This window comes from Marmota monax, unplaced genomic scaffold (genome assembly GCF_021218885.2).
Source record: "Marmota monax isolate L192 unplaced genomic scaffold, Marmota_monax_Labrador192_F-V1.1 WCK01_AAM20220418_F8-fsc00017, whole genome shotgun sequence".
NCBI lineage: Eukaryota > Metazoa > Chordata > Mammalia > Rodentia > Sciuridae > Marmota > Marmota monax.
In genome coordinates, this window is record NW_026695241.1 from 20,352,737 (window position 1) to 20,374,313 (window position 21,577).

General features: G+C 36.6%; 1 protein-coding gene across 9 annotated transcripts in view; it reads left to right on the forward strand.

The window, feature by feature from the left end:
• Positions 1-21,577, forward strand: part of Arel1 (apoptosis resistant E3 ubiquitin protein ligase 1) — a 54,628-nt gene that overhangs the window by 1,772 nt on the left and 31,279 nt on the right. For 4 of the 9 annotated variants that reach the window (XR_009226357.1, XR_006851058.2, XM_046440870.2 and 1 more), the window contains exons 2-3: positions 15,249-15,557; positions 20,984-21,044. Coding sequence is in view for 7 of the 9 variants with exons in the window: in XM_046440870.2 (XP_046296826.1) it covers positions 21,029-21,044 (16 nt within the window). In the remaining 2 variants the exon portion in view is untranslated. Of the gene's footprint in view, positions 1-865; positions 929-3,671; positions 3,765-4,747; positions 5,566-14,463; positions 14,482-15,248; positions 15,558-20,983; positions 21,045-21,577 lie in introns of those variants that run through there. The other 5 variants (XM_046440872.2, XM_046440871.2, XM_046440874.2 and 2 more) reach the window with 5 other exon arrangements.

The window sequence follows — 21,577 nt, forward strand, 5'->3', positions numbered from 1 at the left end:
ACCTTTTGCTTTACTCCATTTGAAGTCACTAGACGGTCTTAATCTCTCAGAACAGCTTGTCTGCCAAACTGTCATTCATGGGTAGAGCTAATAGCAACCTTTTTTTTTTTTTTAATACATTAGAACCTCTTGGTGATTAGGTAGTAAGCTTTTTAAAAAAAAAAAAAATTATTTATTTATTTTTTAGTTGTTTTTTTTTTTTTCCCGGTGGACACAACATCTTTATTTTATTTTTATGTGGTGCTGAGGATCGAACCCAGGGCCCCACGCATGCCAGGCGAACTCGCTACCACTTGAGCCACATCCCCAGCCCCTGGGCAGTAAGCTTTTAAAGTAAACATTGCCAGTTATTTTTAAGTCAGTTCAGAGTGCTGGGATGTATCTCAGTGCTGGCTTGTAGCTCAGTGCTGGGCTGCAGCTCAGAGATCCTGGTTCAATCTCTGGCACTTCAGAAACAAAGTGAAACATTTAGAGACTGATTTGGTAATTTACTAATCAGTTTCTAAACATTTTGTTTTGTTTTTGCAGCGTATATATTTCATTCAGAGGAACAATTGCATATGATTGAATAGTAATTTGCATTTAAATTCAGGCACTGATGGAAAACACTTCCTTGGTATTAGGTCCCCTGATTTTTGGAACTCATATAAAAATTTTTTAAAAAGTGGTTTGCAATTTTTGTTCTGAGAATTTTCTTATTTCCTTATTAATATTTGATAGGGAGCTAAATTAGTGTGGGAATACCATGGGGGATGAGAACATGCTTAGAAAGGTATGTTTTTGCTGCATTGTAATTTTGTTGAAATCTGAGATTCTTATAGCCTGAGATTAAACTACTTGGATACTCTCTAACATTCTTTGATAGGAATGGGAAGAGAAGAGGTGGTGTTGGTTGTGTTGGATCGAAGCAGGAGGGAATGGCTTTCAGGTACATACTTGTAAGGAAGAGAAATTATTGTAATTCTTAGCAGTCAAGAGGGTTATTTTGTATTTTTCTTCAGTTTTGAAGAAAAAGAATCAAAGCATTGGACCCACATTGTGAACATATAATTTGGCTTGGACTTCCCCCATGCACTAATTGGACTAATTTACCAATTTGAGTTGATAACAAATTATAAAGTATTATGGATAATCAAAGATTCCTTAAAGTTTTGTATTAATAGTGTTGGAAAGTTGGTGATCCTTGGTAGTCTAGTGGTTAGGATTCAGTGTCCTCTCAATATTAGAAAGTTATAGGTGGATTCATGTTTGTGGCTCTCAAGGGAAACAAAATTAATTTAGAGGTATCTCTCTACTTTTAGTTAACATTTTTACATTGATTTTTTTTTTTTTTTTGGTGGTGGTGCTTGGGATTGAACCCAGGGCTTTGTGCATGAGAGGCAAGCACTCTACCACTGAGCTACATCCCCAACCCCCTTACATTGATCTTTATGACACTTTTAGTTAAAATTTTTACATTGATCTTTATGACTCATGACTTTTTTTTTTTTTTTTCCGAACAAACATTAGTTGCTATTAATTGTTTTTCAGGTAACTTGACTGCTTCCTAAATGTGGTAGCATGGTATACAGCATGCTCTACTAGGTCTGGATATTTAATTGGTTTATAAAAGGATCTCAAAGGTAGATTACTATTGTGTTTTCTTTCACAAAGCATTTATTGAGGACCCATTTTGCCTTAGGCAATGTGCTAGTTACATTTTAAGACCTTAGTCCTATATTGGAGAAAGGCTTGTGAACAGTTAAACTGTGGTAGGTCATTAAATAGAGATTTGTGAATTGAATTATTATAGAGAAATTATTTCACCTGTTCATCTTTCTGGAAGTGGTCCAGGTCAGTACTGTTATTATTACAGTCAACATGCCATATGACAGATTCGATTTTATGACATTAGTGGAGTCTGGTCTGTCCTCTTTGGGCAGTTCAAATCCAAGAATATATACCCCCTGATATATATTCAAGCTATTAGGAAGAGAAAGCATCTAAAACCTTCCAAGTATGATCTAGCTTTTTATGTCTTGGTGAAGAAGGAAACCCAGCCTGGCTGTGCAAATGGTTTACAGGAAGGAGTTGAAAAAGATTTTCTAAAAAAATATTTAGCCTAGCATATTTGAGTTGAGGCAATGATTAAGAGGCATGATCTCAAGGAGAAGTAAGGATGTTACATAAGAAACCATATTTAAGTAAAAACAAAAAAATAATAAATTGTGGAACAATTTTAAGTTTATAGAAAAGTTTCAAAGAAAGTTCAGAGTGTTTCTGTATACCTTTGGCCAGCTTCTCCTAATGTTAACTTCTTACACAACCATGGTACAGATGTTAAACAACTAAGAAATTAACAGGATTATTAGTGGAACTACAGACTTTGTTTGGATTTTACAAGTTTTTCCACTCATGTTCTTTTAGAAGTTTTCCACTCATGTTCTGTCCCATAACCCAGTCCAGAATACCACATTGCAATTGGACCATGTATAATTTTTACAAACAGGTTGAGTTTCCCGATGAGTGCTTTTTCTGTGCTATGTATGTGGTCCAGTAATCCCCTCTGATCATTGATGAAGAGTAAAAGTCATTGATCATGAAAATAAATAATACTACATAGTACCATTCCTTGATTCCCAAACCACTGGTAACTGAGTGAAGAGTTGGCTTTGCTCCTAGGAAGGTGATGTGAAGGTACTTGAGAAGCTATGAGCTAATCCTGATGAAGGTGCCCATTCTAGGCTCGAACAGCACCTAGTGCTCACCTCATAGATTTTACTACATGGAATTATAATAGTGATTAATTTGTCTGTTTTCTTTGCTAATCTGTATGTTTTTAAGGAGTTGGGGACTGTCTTACTCATTTTGGTACAGCTTATTGCTTGACATGTGGTAGGTTCTTAATATCCATTTGAAGAAATTAAGTCCTTATTTGGTAACATTGATTATTAGGTCAACAGAAATTTTGTTTTGAATTAATAAGTGTTGAGTTTCTTCTTTACATTGAGTCATATTATGTTGCCATTTTTGTGATTAGTTGAGTTTTTCTCCTTGGAATCTTAAAGAAATATTAAATGCTCATTTAAGATTGTTATTCCTTTTGGACTGGGGGTAGAGTGCTTGCCTAACAAGATCAATGGTAGACAACTTGCCTAGCTTGTGTGATACCCTAGGTTTGATCCATAACACCATCAAAAAAAATTGTTCTTCCTTTAAATTGTATAAATAATTTGTTTCCCCTTTAAATAAGAGTAGAATTGAAAGTAGTGAATCATAATAGAGGCAGAAATTATTGTTAGCTTTTAAGTATATGTGCAACAATTCTGTTTCTACCCCGCTGGACTACGGATCTGGCCACTTGCCTGCCACTTCATGCACAGTTAATGAAATAACAACTTCTTAGACTTATTGAGGGAGACAGCTTGTCAGGCTCAGAGAATTAGTTTTAAAATCTTCTTGTTATAGCCAAGATTCAGTGGCCCAGGGTCACCAAAGCATAAAAGCTGCCATGGGTTGGTAACATGGGGGCCTGTCTTAATTGTGTGGATCATCATAATAGAGTCCATTTTGTATGCAGAAGAAGAATCAGGATAGGAGGAAGTAGTAAATTGAAGCTAATAATTTTCCTTTTGAAAAGACACCTGAACAAAAATAAATCTGTTAATTTATCTGTTAATTTGTTGATTTAGATACTACATTGTCATCTCCGAAATAGTTGTCAACCCTTCATCTTTCTGAGCTGAATGTGACTCCAGCCTTGAATCCAGTCAACTGAGAATACAGTAAGCATCAATTAGAAAAAGCAGAATGAAATTTGAATTAATCAGTTAGTTGGGCATGGTAGTTCACTCATGTGATCCTAGCAATTTGGAAAGCCAAGGAAGGAAATCGCAAGTTCAAGGCCAGCCTCAGGAATTTAGCAAGCCCCTGTCTCAAAATAAAAAGGATTAGGAATGTAGCTCAGTAGTAAAACACCTCTGAGTTCAGTCCTCAATACCAAAAACAAAACAAAAAAAAAAAAAAAAAAAAGAAAGAAAGAAAAGAAAAACCCAAAGAAAAGAAAACAAAACAAAACAAAAAAAGCCAGTTTGTGAAAATATGAAGCTATAGGATCTTGCCAATGGATCTCTCTAAAGTTCATGTATGAGTTTGGGGTTTTTACTTGTTTTCCAGAATATCTTCTAGGGTAAGTGTTTCCCAAACTTCTGTCCTTTGCCCACCATTATCATGATTTTTGCCACACCCATTTGCCAGCTAAAATGTGATTTCCTTAATATTCTTTTTAATTTTTAACTAACGTACATGAAAAACTGGCATCACCATATAGAAAAGAAAATCATAAAAACCTTTTTATTTTAAATGTATGTATAGGAATTTCATTTAAAACAATCTCATAGTATCGTTCTGTACTTTAGAAAACACTGTACTTGGGGAGTTCTTTCTGGATACTTCATTGTGATTGAACACCACTTTTCCTGCTTGAAATTTCACCTCTGTACAAATGAGTATCTATGTCACATGCAGAGCTTCTGTGGTTCTCTTTAGTGAAGATGACTTAATAGTGATGAAGAATCTTTTTTTTCCCCCCTTTGGGTGCTAGGCAAGGACAATACCACTTAGTTACATCCACAGTCTGTGATGAAAAATATCAATTAGTCAGTTGTTTAAGCCTGAAAAAAAGCAGAGACCAGAAACATCTTATAATGCAGAGTATTATTAAAATATTTCTAAAAAATTAAGCCAAAATTCTTATAAAATGACTTTCAAAATAACTAAGAAATTTATTCTTAGTTTAGAAGACCATTTGTTATTTTGATTATTATATGTTAAGTACCTCTGTTACCATAACATTTGCTTTGATTAAAAAGTAACACTTTTAGGTTCATTTGTTTGAATGAAGCAATGAGAAAAACAAAAACAACTTTAATCCCTGACATATAGAGTTCCAACTAGGACTCTATGGGTCAGTAATTCTAGAAGCTAATGTTTTCTGGACTTAGGGTAAGGTATGTGATAGGGATGTAAATGAGCCAATTTTCTATTTTTTTCCCCCAGATGTCCCACAAGGTTATAGAATGAACATTGGTAAATTGTCATTTCTTGATCTCCAAGTTTTATATTAGCTTTGAATCCCTTTTCCTACTCTAAATTGTACTGAGTAGGATTGGCAGACTCCATTCTAGAGGGCATAAGCTGTGCTTTTGTATATACTATAAATTTCATTTTGAGTCTGAGGAACTCTGGCTTGTTTGAAGAGAATGGTGCAAGAAAAAAAATGAATTAATGGCTGTAGAATTACTTTAGTATGCTCATCTTGACCTTATAGCCTTAATTTTAATTTAACTCTTCTGGGACAGCTTTTTCCAGCCCCCTTACAGGTAAGAGTGCCTTAATAATGGTGAGAATGATCTTAGAAAAGCAGCATCTTAACTCCAGAAGGGTTGTAGTTGATCACCCTTGGCTGAACCCCAGTGAGCTTACTCTGGGTTGTGGAATTTTGTTGTTTTTAGAACCAGCATCAGGCTGCAGAGGTTTTGGTCCATTTGAGGAAAAGCAAAGGATTGAAACCTTGGCTAAATTTAGGTAAGTCACTTACCAAGTTGAAAAGAGGGGATATCTGCTAAAAAGATAAAAATCATTTCAAATTTAGAAATAGACTATAACTTTAATGATGCTTGGTAATGTGGGAAGTTGATTTGAAACAAGCAAATAAATAATAAAATTGAATAACTATGACATAAATCAAATGCAGGAGTTAAGAAATTTTGTTAAAATTTTTTTGATAAGAGTTTTTTTTTTTTTTTTTCTTGTGAAACTTTTAGATGAACTTTGGAAGAAAATGAAAATGTCTTTGTGACTTTGAGCTGGGCAGAGATTTTTTTTTTTTTTTTTTGATCCTGGGGATTGCACCCAGGAGTGCTCAACCACTGAACTACATCCCCAGCCCTTTAAAAAAAAATATTTTATTAGAGATAGGGTCTTGCTGAATTGCTAAGAGCTAAGTTGCTGAGACTGACTTTGAACTTTGAACTGGATTATTGGCTCATGCCAATAATCCCAGGCTGAGTCAGGAGGATCATGAGTTCAAAACCAGCCTCAGCAACAACCAGGCGCTAAGCAACTCAGTGAGACCCTGTCTCTAAATAAAATACAAAACAGGGCTGGGGATATGGCTCAGTGGTCGAGTGCCCCTGAGTTCAATCTCCAGTAACCCCCTGCAAAAAAAAGATTTGAGCAAATACCTCACCAAAGAAGTTTCACAAATAATCAATAAGCAACTGAAAAAAGATGCTCAATGTTGTTGTTAGCCTTCAGGGAAATGTAAACTAAAACCACAATAAGATATTACTTCACACATATTACAATAGATAAAGTTAAGATCAGTAGTACTGAGTGTTGGTGGATGTAGAGCAACTGGAGCTCTCATTCTTTGCCAGTGGAAATACAAAGTAGTACAGCTACTTTAAAATACAATTTGGCAGGGATTTTGGGGGGCAGCCAAAACTATTCTAACCATATGAACCAACAATCCCACTCCCAGGAATTTACCAAGAAAAGTGAAAACGTGTCTATAAAAGATTTATTTTTGAGGGCTTGGGATGTGGCTCAAGTGGTAGCGCGCTCGCCTGGCATGCATGAGGCACTGGGTTTAGTCCTCAGCACCACATAAAAAAATAAAGATATTATGTGTCCACCTAAAACTAAAAAAAAAAAAAAAAAAAAAAAAAAAAGTTTAAAAAAAGATTTATTTTTGAATATTTATATTTATCCATAATAGCCTAAACTGGATATAACCAAAATGTCCTTCATCTGGTGAATGGATAAACAAATTGCAGTATGTCATTTTAGTGGACTTCAACCCAGCAATAAAGAACAGACTACTGTTCTACTGTTCTTGTAACAACACGTATAAATCTAAAAACTGTTACACTACAGAAAAATGTGACATGGAAGACTTTTATAAATGATGTCATTTATATGGCATTCTGGAAAAGGTAAAACTATAGTGCTAGATTAGTGGTTGGGTTGAGGGTGGGGAACTGACTGCAGAGGAGCACAAGGAAACTTTTTGGGATGACAAAATGTTCTATCATCATTGCATTTTATATTATAATGTTATACAGTTGTCAGAATTAGTTAATACACTTTAGGCTGGAGGTGTAGCTCAGAGGAAGAGCATTTGACTAACATGCTCAAGGGCTTGAGTTCAGCCTCCAGCATTGCAAACAAAACAGAACTAATTGTGCATTTTAAATTGGTGGCTCTGACTGTATAAAAGCTATACCTCAATAAAGCAATAAAGCAGATTTTTTAAAAATTTTGATGAGATTATTCTGTCAAGGATTTATGCAGGATTAGAGAATGAATTCAGATTAGATTTGAATGTATCATAGGCACTGAGGTGATTTAGATATAATAAGCATCACTGAATTGAGTTGCAAAGAGCTTTCTAGTTATCAAAATTAGATTAATTTTTCATTAATATTATTAGTGATGGGAATTGGGTATAAATATTATTTGAAGAATTAACTAGGGCAGAAAGTGAGAATTCTAAATAATTCAGGAAAATAATTTAGGGGCTGATTTTTGAGTTCTCCACCTCTAAGCATAAAACTTTTCTGGGTCTGAACACTGTTGCACACTCATTTCTAGTAGTAATTACTTCTTTTGGTCTCTAGTAAACCACTTTTATAACTTCTTTTCTCTGATGATTCCTCTTCCTCCTTTTTTAACAAGTGCCTCACTTTGTTGTCCACGTTTGTTGCTCAGACCTCCTGAGTAGCTGGGATTATGAGTGCACGCCACAGCATATGTTCAATGTTGTTGTTAGCCTTCAGGGAAATGCAAACTAAACCACAATAAGATATTACTTCACACATATTACAGCTTACTATCTTCTCTTTCTGCTCAAAGTAATCACACAGAGACAGAAATGCCTTTTTCTTTGGGTCCTGTGACGGCTCCTCTGACCTTAGGGGTTCCTGTAAAGAGAGAGAGAGAAGAGCAAGTGCTGAACCCTTTTATTGGGGAGAAGCCATTCAAATGAGGCAAGGGGTAGGATTTCAAAGGAACAGGTGAGTGTAGCTCAACCCCTCTGGGTGCCAGATAACCTTGCCTGGTTATCTGTCACGAGTCATGGCACTAACACACCAGACTATAGTGATCTTTCAGATCCCTATGGTGCATCAGGACTTAAAGGTGCGTGCATTTGAAGTGGTTCCCCACAGTCTTTTTCTAGGTCTGCCTATTTACATAGTGGTCTTTTCCATTCCCTGTGTATTCAGGATGTTGGTACCTTCAGATGATTGTTTGAATTTGTCTTGTGGGTGTATTTACCTAAATATCCCATAAACACTTCAAACTTCTGTACTCATATTTCTCCCCATATTTTTCTCTTCCTTCCTATTCTCCTCCACCATTGATCCTGTTTCCCCATGGTAGAAAGTTTGCATTTGTCCTTAGCTTTTTGTTCTTGGTTGTCATTTTCTTTTCTTTTCTTTTTTTTGTAGTAGGGATTGAATCCAGAGGAACTTTACTACTGAGCTACAACCCCAGTCCTTTTTATTTTTTATTTTGTAATGAGGTCTCCCTAAGTTGTTCAGGGGCTCTCTAAGTTGCTGAGGCTAGCCTTGAACTTGTGGTCCTCCTGCCTCAACCCCCGGAGACAGTGGGATTAAAAATGCACATCACTGTGCCCGGCTTGTTGGTCTTTTTGACCTGACAAATCATTGATTTTGTTGCTTCTAAGAACAAAAACTTTACATCTTTTATGATATGTGATCCTCTTTCTCCCTTGGTTTAAAAAAAAAAAATCTCTTTTATGTTTTCTTGTTGCTTAATGTCTAAAAGTCATATTTTTTTATGTTTTCAAATTAAATATTTCTGAGCTCTCATTCTTCCTATCCTGAATATACTTCCCTGCCCTTCTTGGTGGAGTGTGTGTGTGTGTGTGTGTGTGTGTGTGTGTATGTCTTTAGTTATAGATGGACACAGTACCTTTATTTTATTTATTTATTTTTATATGGTGCTGAGGATCAAACCCAGTGTCTCACACATGCCAGGCAAGTGCTCTACCACTGAGCCAAAACCCCAACCCTTGGGACTCTTTTTTAATATTTATTTTATTTTATTAGTTGTTGTTGGACACAATACCTTTACTTATTTTTATGTGGTGCTGAGGCTCAAACCCAGGGCCTTGCACATGCTAGGTGAGTGCTCTACCTCTACCGCTGAGCCACAACCCCAACCCAGGGACTCTTTTTGATACATCAGTATTACTGGTTAAGAGTGTAGGTTCTGGGGCTGGGGATGTGGCTCAAGCGGTAGCACGCTCGCCTGGCATGCGTGCAGCCCGGGTTCGATCCTCAGCACCACATACAAACAAAGATGTTGTGTCTGCCAATAACTAAAAAATAAATATTAAAATTCTCTCTCTCTCTCTCTCTCTTTCTCTAAAAAAAAAAAAAAAAAGTATAGGTTCTGGAATTAGATTGCCTGGCTCTTTCAATTATCAACTGGATGACTTATTGGCAAGTTATTTTAGTTCTCTGTGCCTCTGTTTCCTAATCTTGTAGATTATTCTCAGTGGATAATAATATGCTTATCTCATATTGTTGATGTGAGGTTAAAGGAGATAATATAAATAATGCACTTTATACAGTACCTGGCACAGAATATGTTCTTTCTTTCTTTTTAAAGAATTTAGCCTTTATTTATTTGTTTTTATGTGGTGCTGAGAATGGAACTCAGGGCCTCACCCATGCTAGGCAAGCACTTTATCACTGAGCTACAACCCTAGCTCCAGAGTATGTTCTTGGTAAATGTGAGTTATTATCATTGTCATACTTGAGAGAAACCCTGAAAGTTCAGTATTTTAGATTGTTGCTAGGTTTTCACATGGGATCTCTGGAAAGCTGGATAGTCCCTTGGGTAAAACTCAAGCCATCTTCCTCACTTACTATGGGTTGAGCTGCTGTGGCCTGACACAAACCATCATCGTAACCTGGCAACTCAGCATAGAGCAATATCCCCCAAGGCACTCCTGTAAAACCAAGTCACCTGGGTCTGGAGTTTGAATTCTCAACCAGTCTTCCCTTTATTTCCTTTAAGTCTTGCTACTCAAGAGCAGCTGGAATCCTTTCCTTTCTCAGTGCCACTCCATTTTACATGTGATGCAACTGGAAGAGGAGGGAAGTAACTTGTCCAGGATCACTCAGTAAAATTTATTCTCTTAACCACCAATGTAGAACTGGACTTAGAATTATTCACCCTGGTTCATAATGCTGAGCTTTTCACCACCTCCCTTTTTTTTTTTTTTTTTTTTTTACTTTGGTATTCTGCCTATGCCTAGGATATTAGCCTTTTTTTCTTCCTGCTTTTGCAAATGCTTATTCATTTTTAAGAAATCTGCTTTATTTACCCTATTATGAAGACTTCTCAACTCTGTTACCTCTTCTTCCCCTGCCCTCCACATTTGTTTATTCATACTGTTTGGTGGCATTTGCCACATTGTGTCATCTGTCTCCCATGTTGAACCAGGTGCACAGGTTAAGAATGTAGTCTCATTTATCCTTCTACTTAGTTTTTAGCATACAGCCTGGCATACAGCATATGCTCAAGAAATGTGAAATCAATTAAGAATAAATGATGCAGAACCTAAAAATAGTTGTCAGTAAATTACAAGGTGAAATCATATAGATTTGGCAAATTATTTTAGTCAAAGAGAAAATAAATGTAGATACCTAGAGATGGGGAAACATAGCATAGTAATAGTAATCTCATTTAAAATGTAAGTGTATGGCAGGCTGGGGCATGGCTCAGTGGTGGAGTGCTTGCCTAGTATGTGTGAGGCACTGGGTTTGATCCTCAGAACCATATAACAAATAAAAAATAAAGGCATTCTGTCTATTCAAAGAAAAAAGTGAAAAAAAAAAAAAGTGTATGGGATAGGTGCCAATGGGCAGTAGACCAGAAGTTAAGTGTTTCAGATTTTTTGACTCAAGCACCTCTTGTGGTACAGGGTAGTAGGTATATAACCCCTTGGGGGCTTTACAACTTGGCAGAGCAACCAAGAGCCTTTTGGCTTAAGTACAAAATATCCATGAGTATTTTGAGCATATCTATGTTTTTATCTTTAGAAAGCCATGAATTTTTGCATTCTATTTTGTGTGTTTATTTTAACACGAATATACTTTTTTCCTCCATTCTCTTTTTATCCTCTGGTGTAATAGATGCTTCAGGAACATATGACATTTATTCTCTGACTTCTAGCACATTCTGGCATTTGCTGATACCCAAATCTGTGAGGCATGGAATGGGGTTTTAGTCTAATATGGCAGCATACTCACTTGCTGTGATTTGGGGGATTGCCTACTCAGGAGTATTATGTCATGGAACTGAGGAGGGTGAGCTCATCTTGTTCTAACTCAGCTGTTCCTGGAAGGCTGCAGTCAGTTGGAGGCACCTCATTACCAGAGTGCTGGGGACCAGCTGGAGAGAGTTCACAGAAGACCTGCAGGAATGATCAAGAGACTAGACGGGCTGACTGATGAAAGAATATAAATGAAAACCTTATAACTTGGCTGAACCAAGACAGCAGAAATATACAACTGTATAAATATCTCAAGAGTATAAACTTGATGTGGGCGGATAGTCTTTTATAGTGGTATTTTGGGGTGGGGAGAATAAGCCAAGGGTGATATCAAGCCAATGAAATTATAAACTAATAATTCAAAGTGTCTGATGGTACACTATTTCTTGGAACCTTCATAATTAGACCACTCTAAACCTGTGAACCTCTTACTAATTGAGTGATTTTTTTTTTTTTTTTTAATTTGATGTTCCTGGACTCATGGCTGGTGGTCTGAGCACAGAATGCTGGAGACTACATCTTGGAAGGCGGTTTCTTTCTTTTGTCCTGTCTTGTTTTGTGGAAATCAGTAGGTGATTACTAAACTCATATGTGCTGCCACTTAGCTCTATATGTACCAGAATTCTGAAGTGGACTATTCATGCCAGTTTTTTCCTTAGCTTTTTAGAATAGCACTTTAAAGTGTCATTAATATGTACTGTAATAATTTTAGGAACCAAGATACAGTATTTGATCCCTGAGGTTTATTGTATGAAACACATTCTTTGGGAAATGGTTGTGTAAAATCCCTAAATGGGCTATGAATGTCGACCTGAAACTTAAATTAAAGTTGAAATTAGAAAGATTAGCATAATTCTGTGAGTATTATAGCTGTTTTCCTAAGAAGGGATAGTAGAATGAGAAGAAAATGATTTTTATGCTTTGGTTTGGTAGAAATGTTCACATTTACAAAATGTAAGTACATTGCTTCAGGACTAAGACCTACACCAGGGATTGGTATCCTTTTCCCACAAAGGGTTCTATAATAAAGTTTTGTGGACCATACATCTCTGCTGCAACTACTCAGTTCTGCTATAGTAGTGTAAAAGCAGTCATAGGCAACATGTAAATGAATGAACTTGGATCTTTTCATTCTGTTTTTTATGAAAACAGGTGGATTTGGCCTGCCATCTATAGTTTGCTGGCTCCTGCATTTGATTCTTTTTCCTGAAAGTGTAGTCCGTAAGACCTGTGAGCCTGTAGAGATGGGAAGTATTGGGCCCCCTTTCAGGCTGACTGCTCTAGAGTGTAGGCCATGCTTCTGAAACTTAACAGGAATTAGCTGGGTTCTTTGTGAGAGTATAGTCCCTGAGATAGAAGGGCCACATACCATACTAGCTATGGACGGCAAAGGATTAAGAGCCAGCATCCTCAGGGAGCTATAGTCTATTAGGAGAGACTGCCATATAACAGATAATTATAAAGCAGACTAATAAATGCGGTCATAGAGGTATCTTCATCTTTGGAGTATCACAAAGGAGGAAGTGATTGATTTTTGCCTGGCATGGGTAGAATCTTTAGAGAAATGCCAGAGGGATGGGGGTTGGGCAGTGCTTGAGTTGAGTTTTGAAGCTCACTAGAGACACTGCAGCATTGATAAGCATGGTAGTTCATGGTGGGGACAGTCAGTAAAGGATGTTAGAACTAAGAGTTACTTGGCTTAATCAAGTAGCTGGTCACAGAGTTGGAAACCCTATAAAGACAAAAGTTCAGTACACTTTATCTTCATTTCTTTTTACTATTTCTCTATTTGAAAAAAAAGCAATTTGTCTGTTGTCTCTCTTTTTTAGGAAAATAGGTCCCTAAAATTATATTTCTCAAGAATATGAATTATATATTAAATATAATATAATTAAATATTATATATTCAATATAAAATTATATTTGTTAAGAATTTTTTCATGTTTTTGCATCATTAAAATTTGGAAAGGCTGGGATTGTGGCTCAGTGGTAGAGTGCTTGCCTAGAATGCGTGAGGTACTGGGTTCAATTCTCAGCACCACATACAAATAAATAAAAATAAAGGTCCATTGACAACTAAGAAAAAAAAATTTGTTGGAAGCTGGGGGCAGTGGTGCATGACTGAGGCAGGAGAATCTTAAGTTTCAGGCCAGCCTGGGAAACTTAGGAAGTCCTTGTCTCAAAAGAAAAAAATTTGGGTGGGGGGCTAGGAATGCAGCTCAGTGGTAAAGCATTCCTGGGTTCAATCTCCAGTACCGACAATAATAACAAAAAAGAATTTGAAAACATTGAAAGGCATAGATAGAAGATAAAAATTCTAATTCTGTAAAGAGATGACCTCTATGAACATTTTCATGTTTTTCTCTGTTTTATTTAAATAATATTATGATTCTAAAATTGGGCTTGTGCTATAATGTGAACAATTTCATGCCTGCCTTTTCACTTTATTTGTGAACATTTTATTCATGAGGATTTTCAAAGTATCATTTTAAAATCTTTATGTAACATTCCGTCATAGAGATCTCTTGTGGTATACATAACTGCTCTTTTGTTTGTGAATCTTTTAAGCTGGTTCCAGTTGCTAGTTGATCCATGTTTTGGCTATGTACCTGGCAAGCCTTATTAAAATATATGCATATTCTATTTTTTAAAAAATATGTATGTATTTATTTATTTTTTAAGAGAGAATTTTCTTTTTTTTTTAATATTTATTTTTTAGTTTTTGGCAGACACAGCATCTTTGTTTGTATGTGGTGCTGAGGATCGAACCCGGGCCGCACGCATGCCAGGCGAGCGCGCTACCGCTTGAGCCACATCCCCAGCCCAATATTCTATTTTTAATTATAAAAGTTTGCCAACTTTTTTGATCTGTGGGCCTTCATTCATTCTGTTCTGTTCTAGTTAGCATTTTGTGTTTTCTTCTTTGGTTTCCCAAAACAGAGAGACAGGAGAGTAATCATTAAAAGCATGGATTTCTGGCTGTCTGAGTTTAACTCTACACTACTTTTTGTGTATAATCTTGAGAAAGTACCTCATCCACTTTAAACCTACTTTATAAAGTTAAGAAAATTGTGTTTATGTCCTAGGGTTATGAGTCATGAAGCACTAAGAACAGTTCCTGTCATATAGTAAGACTGTTTTTCTTTCCATTAAATGTTTAGTAGTGTCTTCTCATTTGTTTTATGTTGGCTCTTTGTATATGCATTGCCATAATAAACCTCCTTTCTGCAACATTCGGTCATGAGTATCTTTGTGGGTTCAAACTGACTTTATTGGACTTAGTAACTTTATTTTGGAAATTCGCAGATTTTCCCCTGCCCCCAACTTCTAATAGTATATTTTGCTGTTTTAAAGATAACATTAGCCTTGTTTAATCATGTCTTAGAAATGAATACATTAGCACAAGTGAAATAGACTGGACAGGCTGGTAGTTTAGTTTTCTCTTTCCCAGCAGAATGTTGATTTGAGTCTTTTCATGGTATGTATGAACCTCTGTAATCTAGCTTTTCTGGTGCTTTTGTCTCATTTCTCTTCACTTGGGTTCCAGGCTCCAACCCCATTAAACTGAAACTGGGCCTGAAGTTGTATTGAGTCTCCCTCTTTAAATCTGTGCCCTAGTTTGCCTTTGCTGAAGGTCTGGGTCAACTAAAGTGCTGGAGCTTCCTTCTGGGCTGTGACATAGTTACAGGCAGTGAGGTTGCCAGTCAACTCTTTTTATGAAGTTTGAGTGGAGTTTCAATTGAGGATGCTTGGTCAGGATTTACCAAACCTTGGTTACTTTTAGTGTACCAGAGTTCCCACTGTCTGTCTGTTCTATCTCTGTTTTTTTTTTTTTTGGGTGGGGGGATCTCTTTCAGAAAGAAAAACCTATTACACTTCCCTTTTTTCTTTATAGGGTAGGATCCTGGGACACCAGAACAGATGCATCCTTTAGCAGTTGACTGTGCCCTGCGCTAGAGAAGTCCAGGAATGATATATTCTTGGGCTATATTTCTCTACCTTGGAATTCATCCAGTTCGTTACAAAAACATCAACTCTCTACTTACTGTGACACACGCTAAGTGAAGGTCTGATGGATAGACCCTCTCCAGTGACTTTGTGGCTTTTTTCTTCATGTGGAAGTTGGAAGACAAAGTGAAAGGAGCCAGAAGTTATTTGCTTTTGTGAATAACTTGGTTCTCAGAACATGGGCCCTCGTTTAAAGGTAAGGTAATAGGCTGAATTAAGATTCAGTTAGTGGGGTGCAGAACGTGGACCCAGTGACCAGGTCCTGAGTCTCCTTGGTAAGAGATAGCTGTTGAAGCACAGATTATAGTGAGAATTGACTTTTTCCCTGACAGAGCAGTTTTGAATATGAAGAAACAAATTCTCCATTTTGGGGAAGTGATTTTCACAACTGATCTTCAATGTTGCGGTTAACATTTATTTGATACTGTAATTATAAATCTTTTAACTACAAAAGAAGAAAAGGGTTTTAGAATATTCGTGTCAATCAACTTTAACATTCCTTTGATACAGGTAATTTCAAGTATTTCCCTCTCCATTTTGTAGGGAACGTGAGAGTCAAAGGTCTGTAGTATGAAGCAAGTTGCCTGGAATCCTCCAGGGAGCAAGTATTCTCTGCACTAGATAATTGGTACTGCATTCCACCTTTCACTGTCATGCTTTATTTTTATTTCAAAAGATAACTAAAAGAGCCTTAAGAATTTATCCTTCTAATTTTAGCCTCACAGTGAAATTCTAGCAGATAGATTGGGTAACTTTTTATATTTTATTTGTTTTCTTAAATCTTTTGAAGTACTTGGCTATGCCTTTGAATTCATTCTTTTTCATAATTCATCATTGTATGAGGTTGAGCACTTTGGGGCCTCAGACAGGTTCTATTCTCAGCTGTGTCACTTGACCAGTTTTGAGATGTTCAACAAGTTAATTTTTCTAAGCCCAGTCTTTTTTTCCCCTGTTATCTTATCTTGCCAGACTGTCGTGGTGATAATTATAGAACTTAGACTAACATTGTAAAGCACTTTGGGTGGTGTTTACCTGTGGTAAATGCTTAATAAAGGGATGGAAAATTATTAGTTTATTACTACTGCTGTTATTCTGCTAGCTTAAGAGTATTTACAGTTTGCCACGTTTTATAAGGGCATGACCACCATAGAGATGAATTTGAAAACAAAATATTAAAATAAGAAAATTGTTTGAAATAGTATGGTAGAGGTTTAGTATTCCTCTTTGTGCCTGTACTAGACATTGGAAGAATTCCAATGTAATTTTATGCAGGAGAAGTATGAGCAGCAGAAAGTTGAGGGTACTGTAGAAAAATACATGAGAATTCCTGTTCTTACTGATAGATATTTGATACATACTGGTTAATCTGAATTAAATTGGCAATTTTTGGTCTGAAGAACTTAAATGAATATACTGGCTCAAGTGAATATACTGCTAATTAAATAAGTTTTTTAAACTTATATGTAGGGCTGAGGGTGTAGCTTCGTGGTAGAGCAATTGCCTAGCAATGCATGAACCCTAAGTTCAATCCCCAATACTGCAAAAAACAAACTGTTTTCAAAAATATACTGTTTTCTATCAGTGAAATTTCTGATCCTTAGGCATTCTGAACAAAAGAAAGAATAGATATTTGGCCTTATTCATTCAGCAGATATTTTGTTCATATTTATTGCAATTATTAAATGTAATTATGTTAAATACTTTGGAGGATTTTTTTTATTGCTTTGGAGGGATTTAAGACTAGTCTTTCCCTTATGTTATTTACCTCTCTGAAATGAAAAAATAGACAAGAGACTGAAAGTTAGAATATAAGAACGATAAGATAGATAAAATCAAAATTGAATGGAAATTCAAAATTTCTAAGATTTTAACTTCTTAGAACATGTGAAGGAATTTTTAAGTTGGGGATTAGGGAAGTTTCAGGGAATGAGGATAGGATTTTCCATAGATTTAGCATCAGGAGGTATCTTGTAGATAGAGATTGAAAGCAGGGAGGTGTTGGGCTGGGGATGTGGCTCAAGCGGTAGTGCGCTCGCCTGGCATGCGTGTGGCCCGGGTTCGATGCTCAGCACCACATACAAACAAAGATGTTGTGTCCGCTGAAAAACTAAAAAATAAATATTAAAATTCTCTCTCTCTTTTAAAAAAAAAAAAAAAAAGAAAGCAGGGAGGTGTTTCCGGGCAGACTTTTAAAAAGGCACGGAGAGGGCTGTGGCTATGGCTTAGTGGTAGAGCTCTTGCCTGGCATGTGTGAGGCACTGGGTTTGATTCTCAGCACCACATGTAAATAAATAACATAAAGATTAAACAAAGAATAAATAAATAAAGATTCATCAACAACTAAAAATATATTTAAAAAGGCATGGAGATGGAACATTTCAGGGCATGTATTTGAAAGTATAAAAGATCTAATTTAGGTGGATCATAGAATGAAAAATGAAGGATAATAATGAATAATTAGGAGGAGATGTGGCCAAGGAGAATAGTGCAGGGTTGGGATAGCAAGAGGCAGGGAAGGGAGAACTCCCTACAGAATCAGTAAAAGGATAAAAAATGTTATGGAATACAGGTGAAGACTGAAATAAAAATAATTGGAATGACAAAAACAGGCTATGAAACAATATTCAAGAAGAGCCAGAAAGGGGAAAAATGTAGAAGGAAGGCAAGTTCAGAATGTAACTCTGGGGAAAACTTGGAGATAGGCAAATATTATTGGGGAGGTATTTGAACTGTGAGCAGTGCTATATTTTGCAAAAGTCAAATCAGTGAGTGAGAAATTGACAGCTTACTCCTTAACCATAAGGAGATTTTAAGAAGAGAGGAGAGTGATTTGGAAAAAAGTTGTGATTGGTATGCTGAGTTTTAAATGATAAAGGGAATTTAGGGTAGAAATGTAGAATCGACTTACTGGAAAAGATCTAGGGATTCTAGAAAATCAGTAATGATGATTTGGTTGAGAAATAAGGGAATGGGGAGAAATGGCCAAGGATTCAACATGGTAAAATTTATTACTGCCAACTTCATGGGGCCTGGGACTTTGGCTATTGTGTTATATGCCATTCCCCCAGTATCTTGTACATTAAGTAAGTTACTCAGTATTTGTTGGATGAAGTATTTTAGGATGAGATTTTAACTTCTTAGAACATTTTTAGACATCAAATTAGAATAGAATGAAGCTCTCCTGTACAGGTGGAGATTTTAGGTACAGTAAGAGAAGCCATGTCTTTTGTAAGTGATGCATTTGTCACTGAAGAAAGTGTGGGCCAGTAGAGAATTTCCCTTGATTTCTTCAACTCTGAAGCAAAGGAGTAGTGATAGTGGTACTTCTGTAGAGAATAATTGTAATGATCACTAAAATCTTGAAAAAATACTGTGTGCCAGACTTAATTCTGAGCTGTTAATGTGTTATCTCATGGCACCCATATGTAGGTATTAATCCTACTTGACAGATAGGAAACTGGCATTCTGTAGAGAGATTAGATGATTTGTTCTGGTTCACTTTGTGAATGGTAGTGTATGGGCTTGAACCCAGATAATCTTAACTGTAGAGTCTTTGCTCTCATCTTCTATATTATACTATTTGATTTGAGAGCTGTGATTGCTTTGGGACTTATGTTGAAGTCATATTAAAGAAGATGGTACCACGGAAATGATTAAATCTTTCACTCTTACAGTAGTGAAAATTCTGAAGCCTAGACAGGTCTACAGTTAGTTGTAGCCCTGGAACTAGTCCTCAGGCTTTTGACTTACTGCTTATGAGCTGCCTCTCATAGGAAAGGTTGTTGTAGAAGTCAGAGATCATAGATCTGAATTTTTCTAGCCATTGTGACTCAAGCCATAAATTCAGCACTAGTTCCCCCCAAAGGAGCAAGAGGCTTGATACCACAAGCCTGTGCCATCAGCCACATGTACTTCATTTTCTGTTGAATGCTGTAGCTTTTCTGAGAACTGGAAGTTTTCACATCCAATATTACATTGGATAGCATCCAGCTGAGAAAGCACTTAAGGCAGTTAAACTGCTAGGTTTGGTCCTGCTGGGTTATCTAGCACATCCTGTGAGGTTCAGAAAGATGCTTTTTGAGAGATAATGACAGCTTTTCAGCATAAGGTCCCAGAAGATGTGATATTTGTTGGGAGAGAGGCTCAGAAGTTATGATCCTAAATTTCAGGTCTATATATTATCTTAATAATAGGGAGCTTCTTTATCCTTGTATGTTGACATTTCTAATTTTTCATGTATTTTTTTTTTCAAGTAGGACTTCAGATACCAGTCTAAATAGGAATTTCTATGGAACTTGACATGGTTATTCCTCACATTACCTACTATATGTGGGTTCTGTTGAGAATACTATTATCATAGGAACCAAAGAACCATATTCTGTCTCGTTCAAATTTTTTGAGCACAATGAGACATAAAAGTGCACCCTGTGGGTTTTTTTTTTTTTTTTTTTTTTTTTTTTACGTTGTTTAGGTTCTTCTTAGCTCTGGAGCCTAGAAAGTTTTAGCCGTTTTGTCCCAAGTAATATTCTAGTGCTGACAAAAGTGCTGGATATTGATAACCTCAACATATATTGCCTTAGAAACAAAGAGAATTGAGTATGGGCTGGAGAGCATCTGCAGCTCACACAAGGTTATACTCAGTGAAGTGATAGGGAAGTTGAGCACACATTGCATTTTTTCTTGGTGGTGCCCTTGGTGATTCAAATGATCCAATGAATAACAAAGATTGAGTTTTGTTCTGGCAACAAGTTTAATAACAGTAAAAGTTTCCCCTCAAACCCTGATCTTGGCAGGCATCACTTAGGATGAGAAGTACAGTTTCTTCCTTTTGTTCCCCTCTGCTGAACTCATTTTCCAGAGGGCTAGTAGTTTGATTTGGTAAAGGCACAAATGACTTCTTTTACATACTCACTGCTTATTATTGGGATGATCCACAATTCGTTTTAATTACATAATGCCAACATGGTAATAATACTTAACTTTTTAAAAATCTATATTTTATATAACTGTTTCTACTTAGCTGAATTACTTCCAGAAGGCAAATACTGTAAAGGGGGAAATGCTTTCATTGTCCTTTTTGTTTGTGTTAATTAGAACTATTTTGCTTGGGGGAGGGAAACTGTCTTGGGAGCCCAGGATCTAAGAAGATGAAAGCCCTGTTACTACATTTTGTAATTAAAGTAAGTGACTGTTTGTGGTGTTCTTAGGGTGGTCAACAGATTGGAAGACTTTGGGAGGAGTGATGCATTCTCTTTAAATGTGTGAAATATGTTGTAAAGTGCCTGTCAAACTAGAGAGGGCAAAAAGGTATTGACTCTCTAGACTAGAGAGCCGTGTTCTGTAATTTGTTTCCCTCTAAGATGGCTATAAGGGAAAGTTGGAGAAAAAACTAATAAGTTTGCTGGGCACAGTGACACCTGCCTATAATCCCAGTGGCTTGGGAAGCTGAGACAGGAGGATCGTGAGGTCAAAGCCAGCCTCAGTAATGGGCACTAAGCAACTCAATGAGACCTTGTCTCTAAGTAAAATATAATATAGGGCTCAGGATGTGGCTCAGTGGTTGAGTGACCCTGAGTTCAATCCCCAGTACCAAAAACAAAACTAACAAGTTTTCTTTCGCAGCTGCAGCTGTGATCCTTGGCTGTCTGTTGGCACTGAAGGGACCTGATGTTTTACGTTATTGGTATGTTATAGAAAGAGCTTTCTTAATTATCTTTTTTTAAATTTTTATTGTTACCAAGTTGCTTTTTGTTTCCCTGACTATTCCTTTCTCTCTTGAAAACAGAGCTAGAAATATTTCCACTCATGCCAAAATGTACCTTCACAGGTTTGGCAGAGGAATTCATTCACTTGGGAAATACTTATTGAGCAATTACAGTCTGTGCCAGACACTGTTTACTGTGGATTCAATGTCAAATCAGGCAAAAATCTGCTTTTAAGGAGTTCATAACATGAAAAGGAAGATGATCAAGGAGGACATAAGTTATAACAAATATGGGAGTTTGAGGGAGCCAAGAAGAGGGAACTCTTAACTCTATTGGGGCTTGGAGAATGCCTGTGCCTAGTGGACAAGGGAGGGAAAGGCTTCCAAATGGAGAGACCTGAGTGCATATTCTTTTTACTACTTTTGTAAGGGCCCAGCACATCCAGGAAAGTGGGGCTGGAGGAGAATGATGTGTAATTTATGCTATGGAACAGTGTTGGTGAACTTTTTTT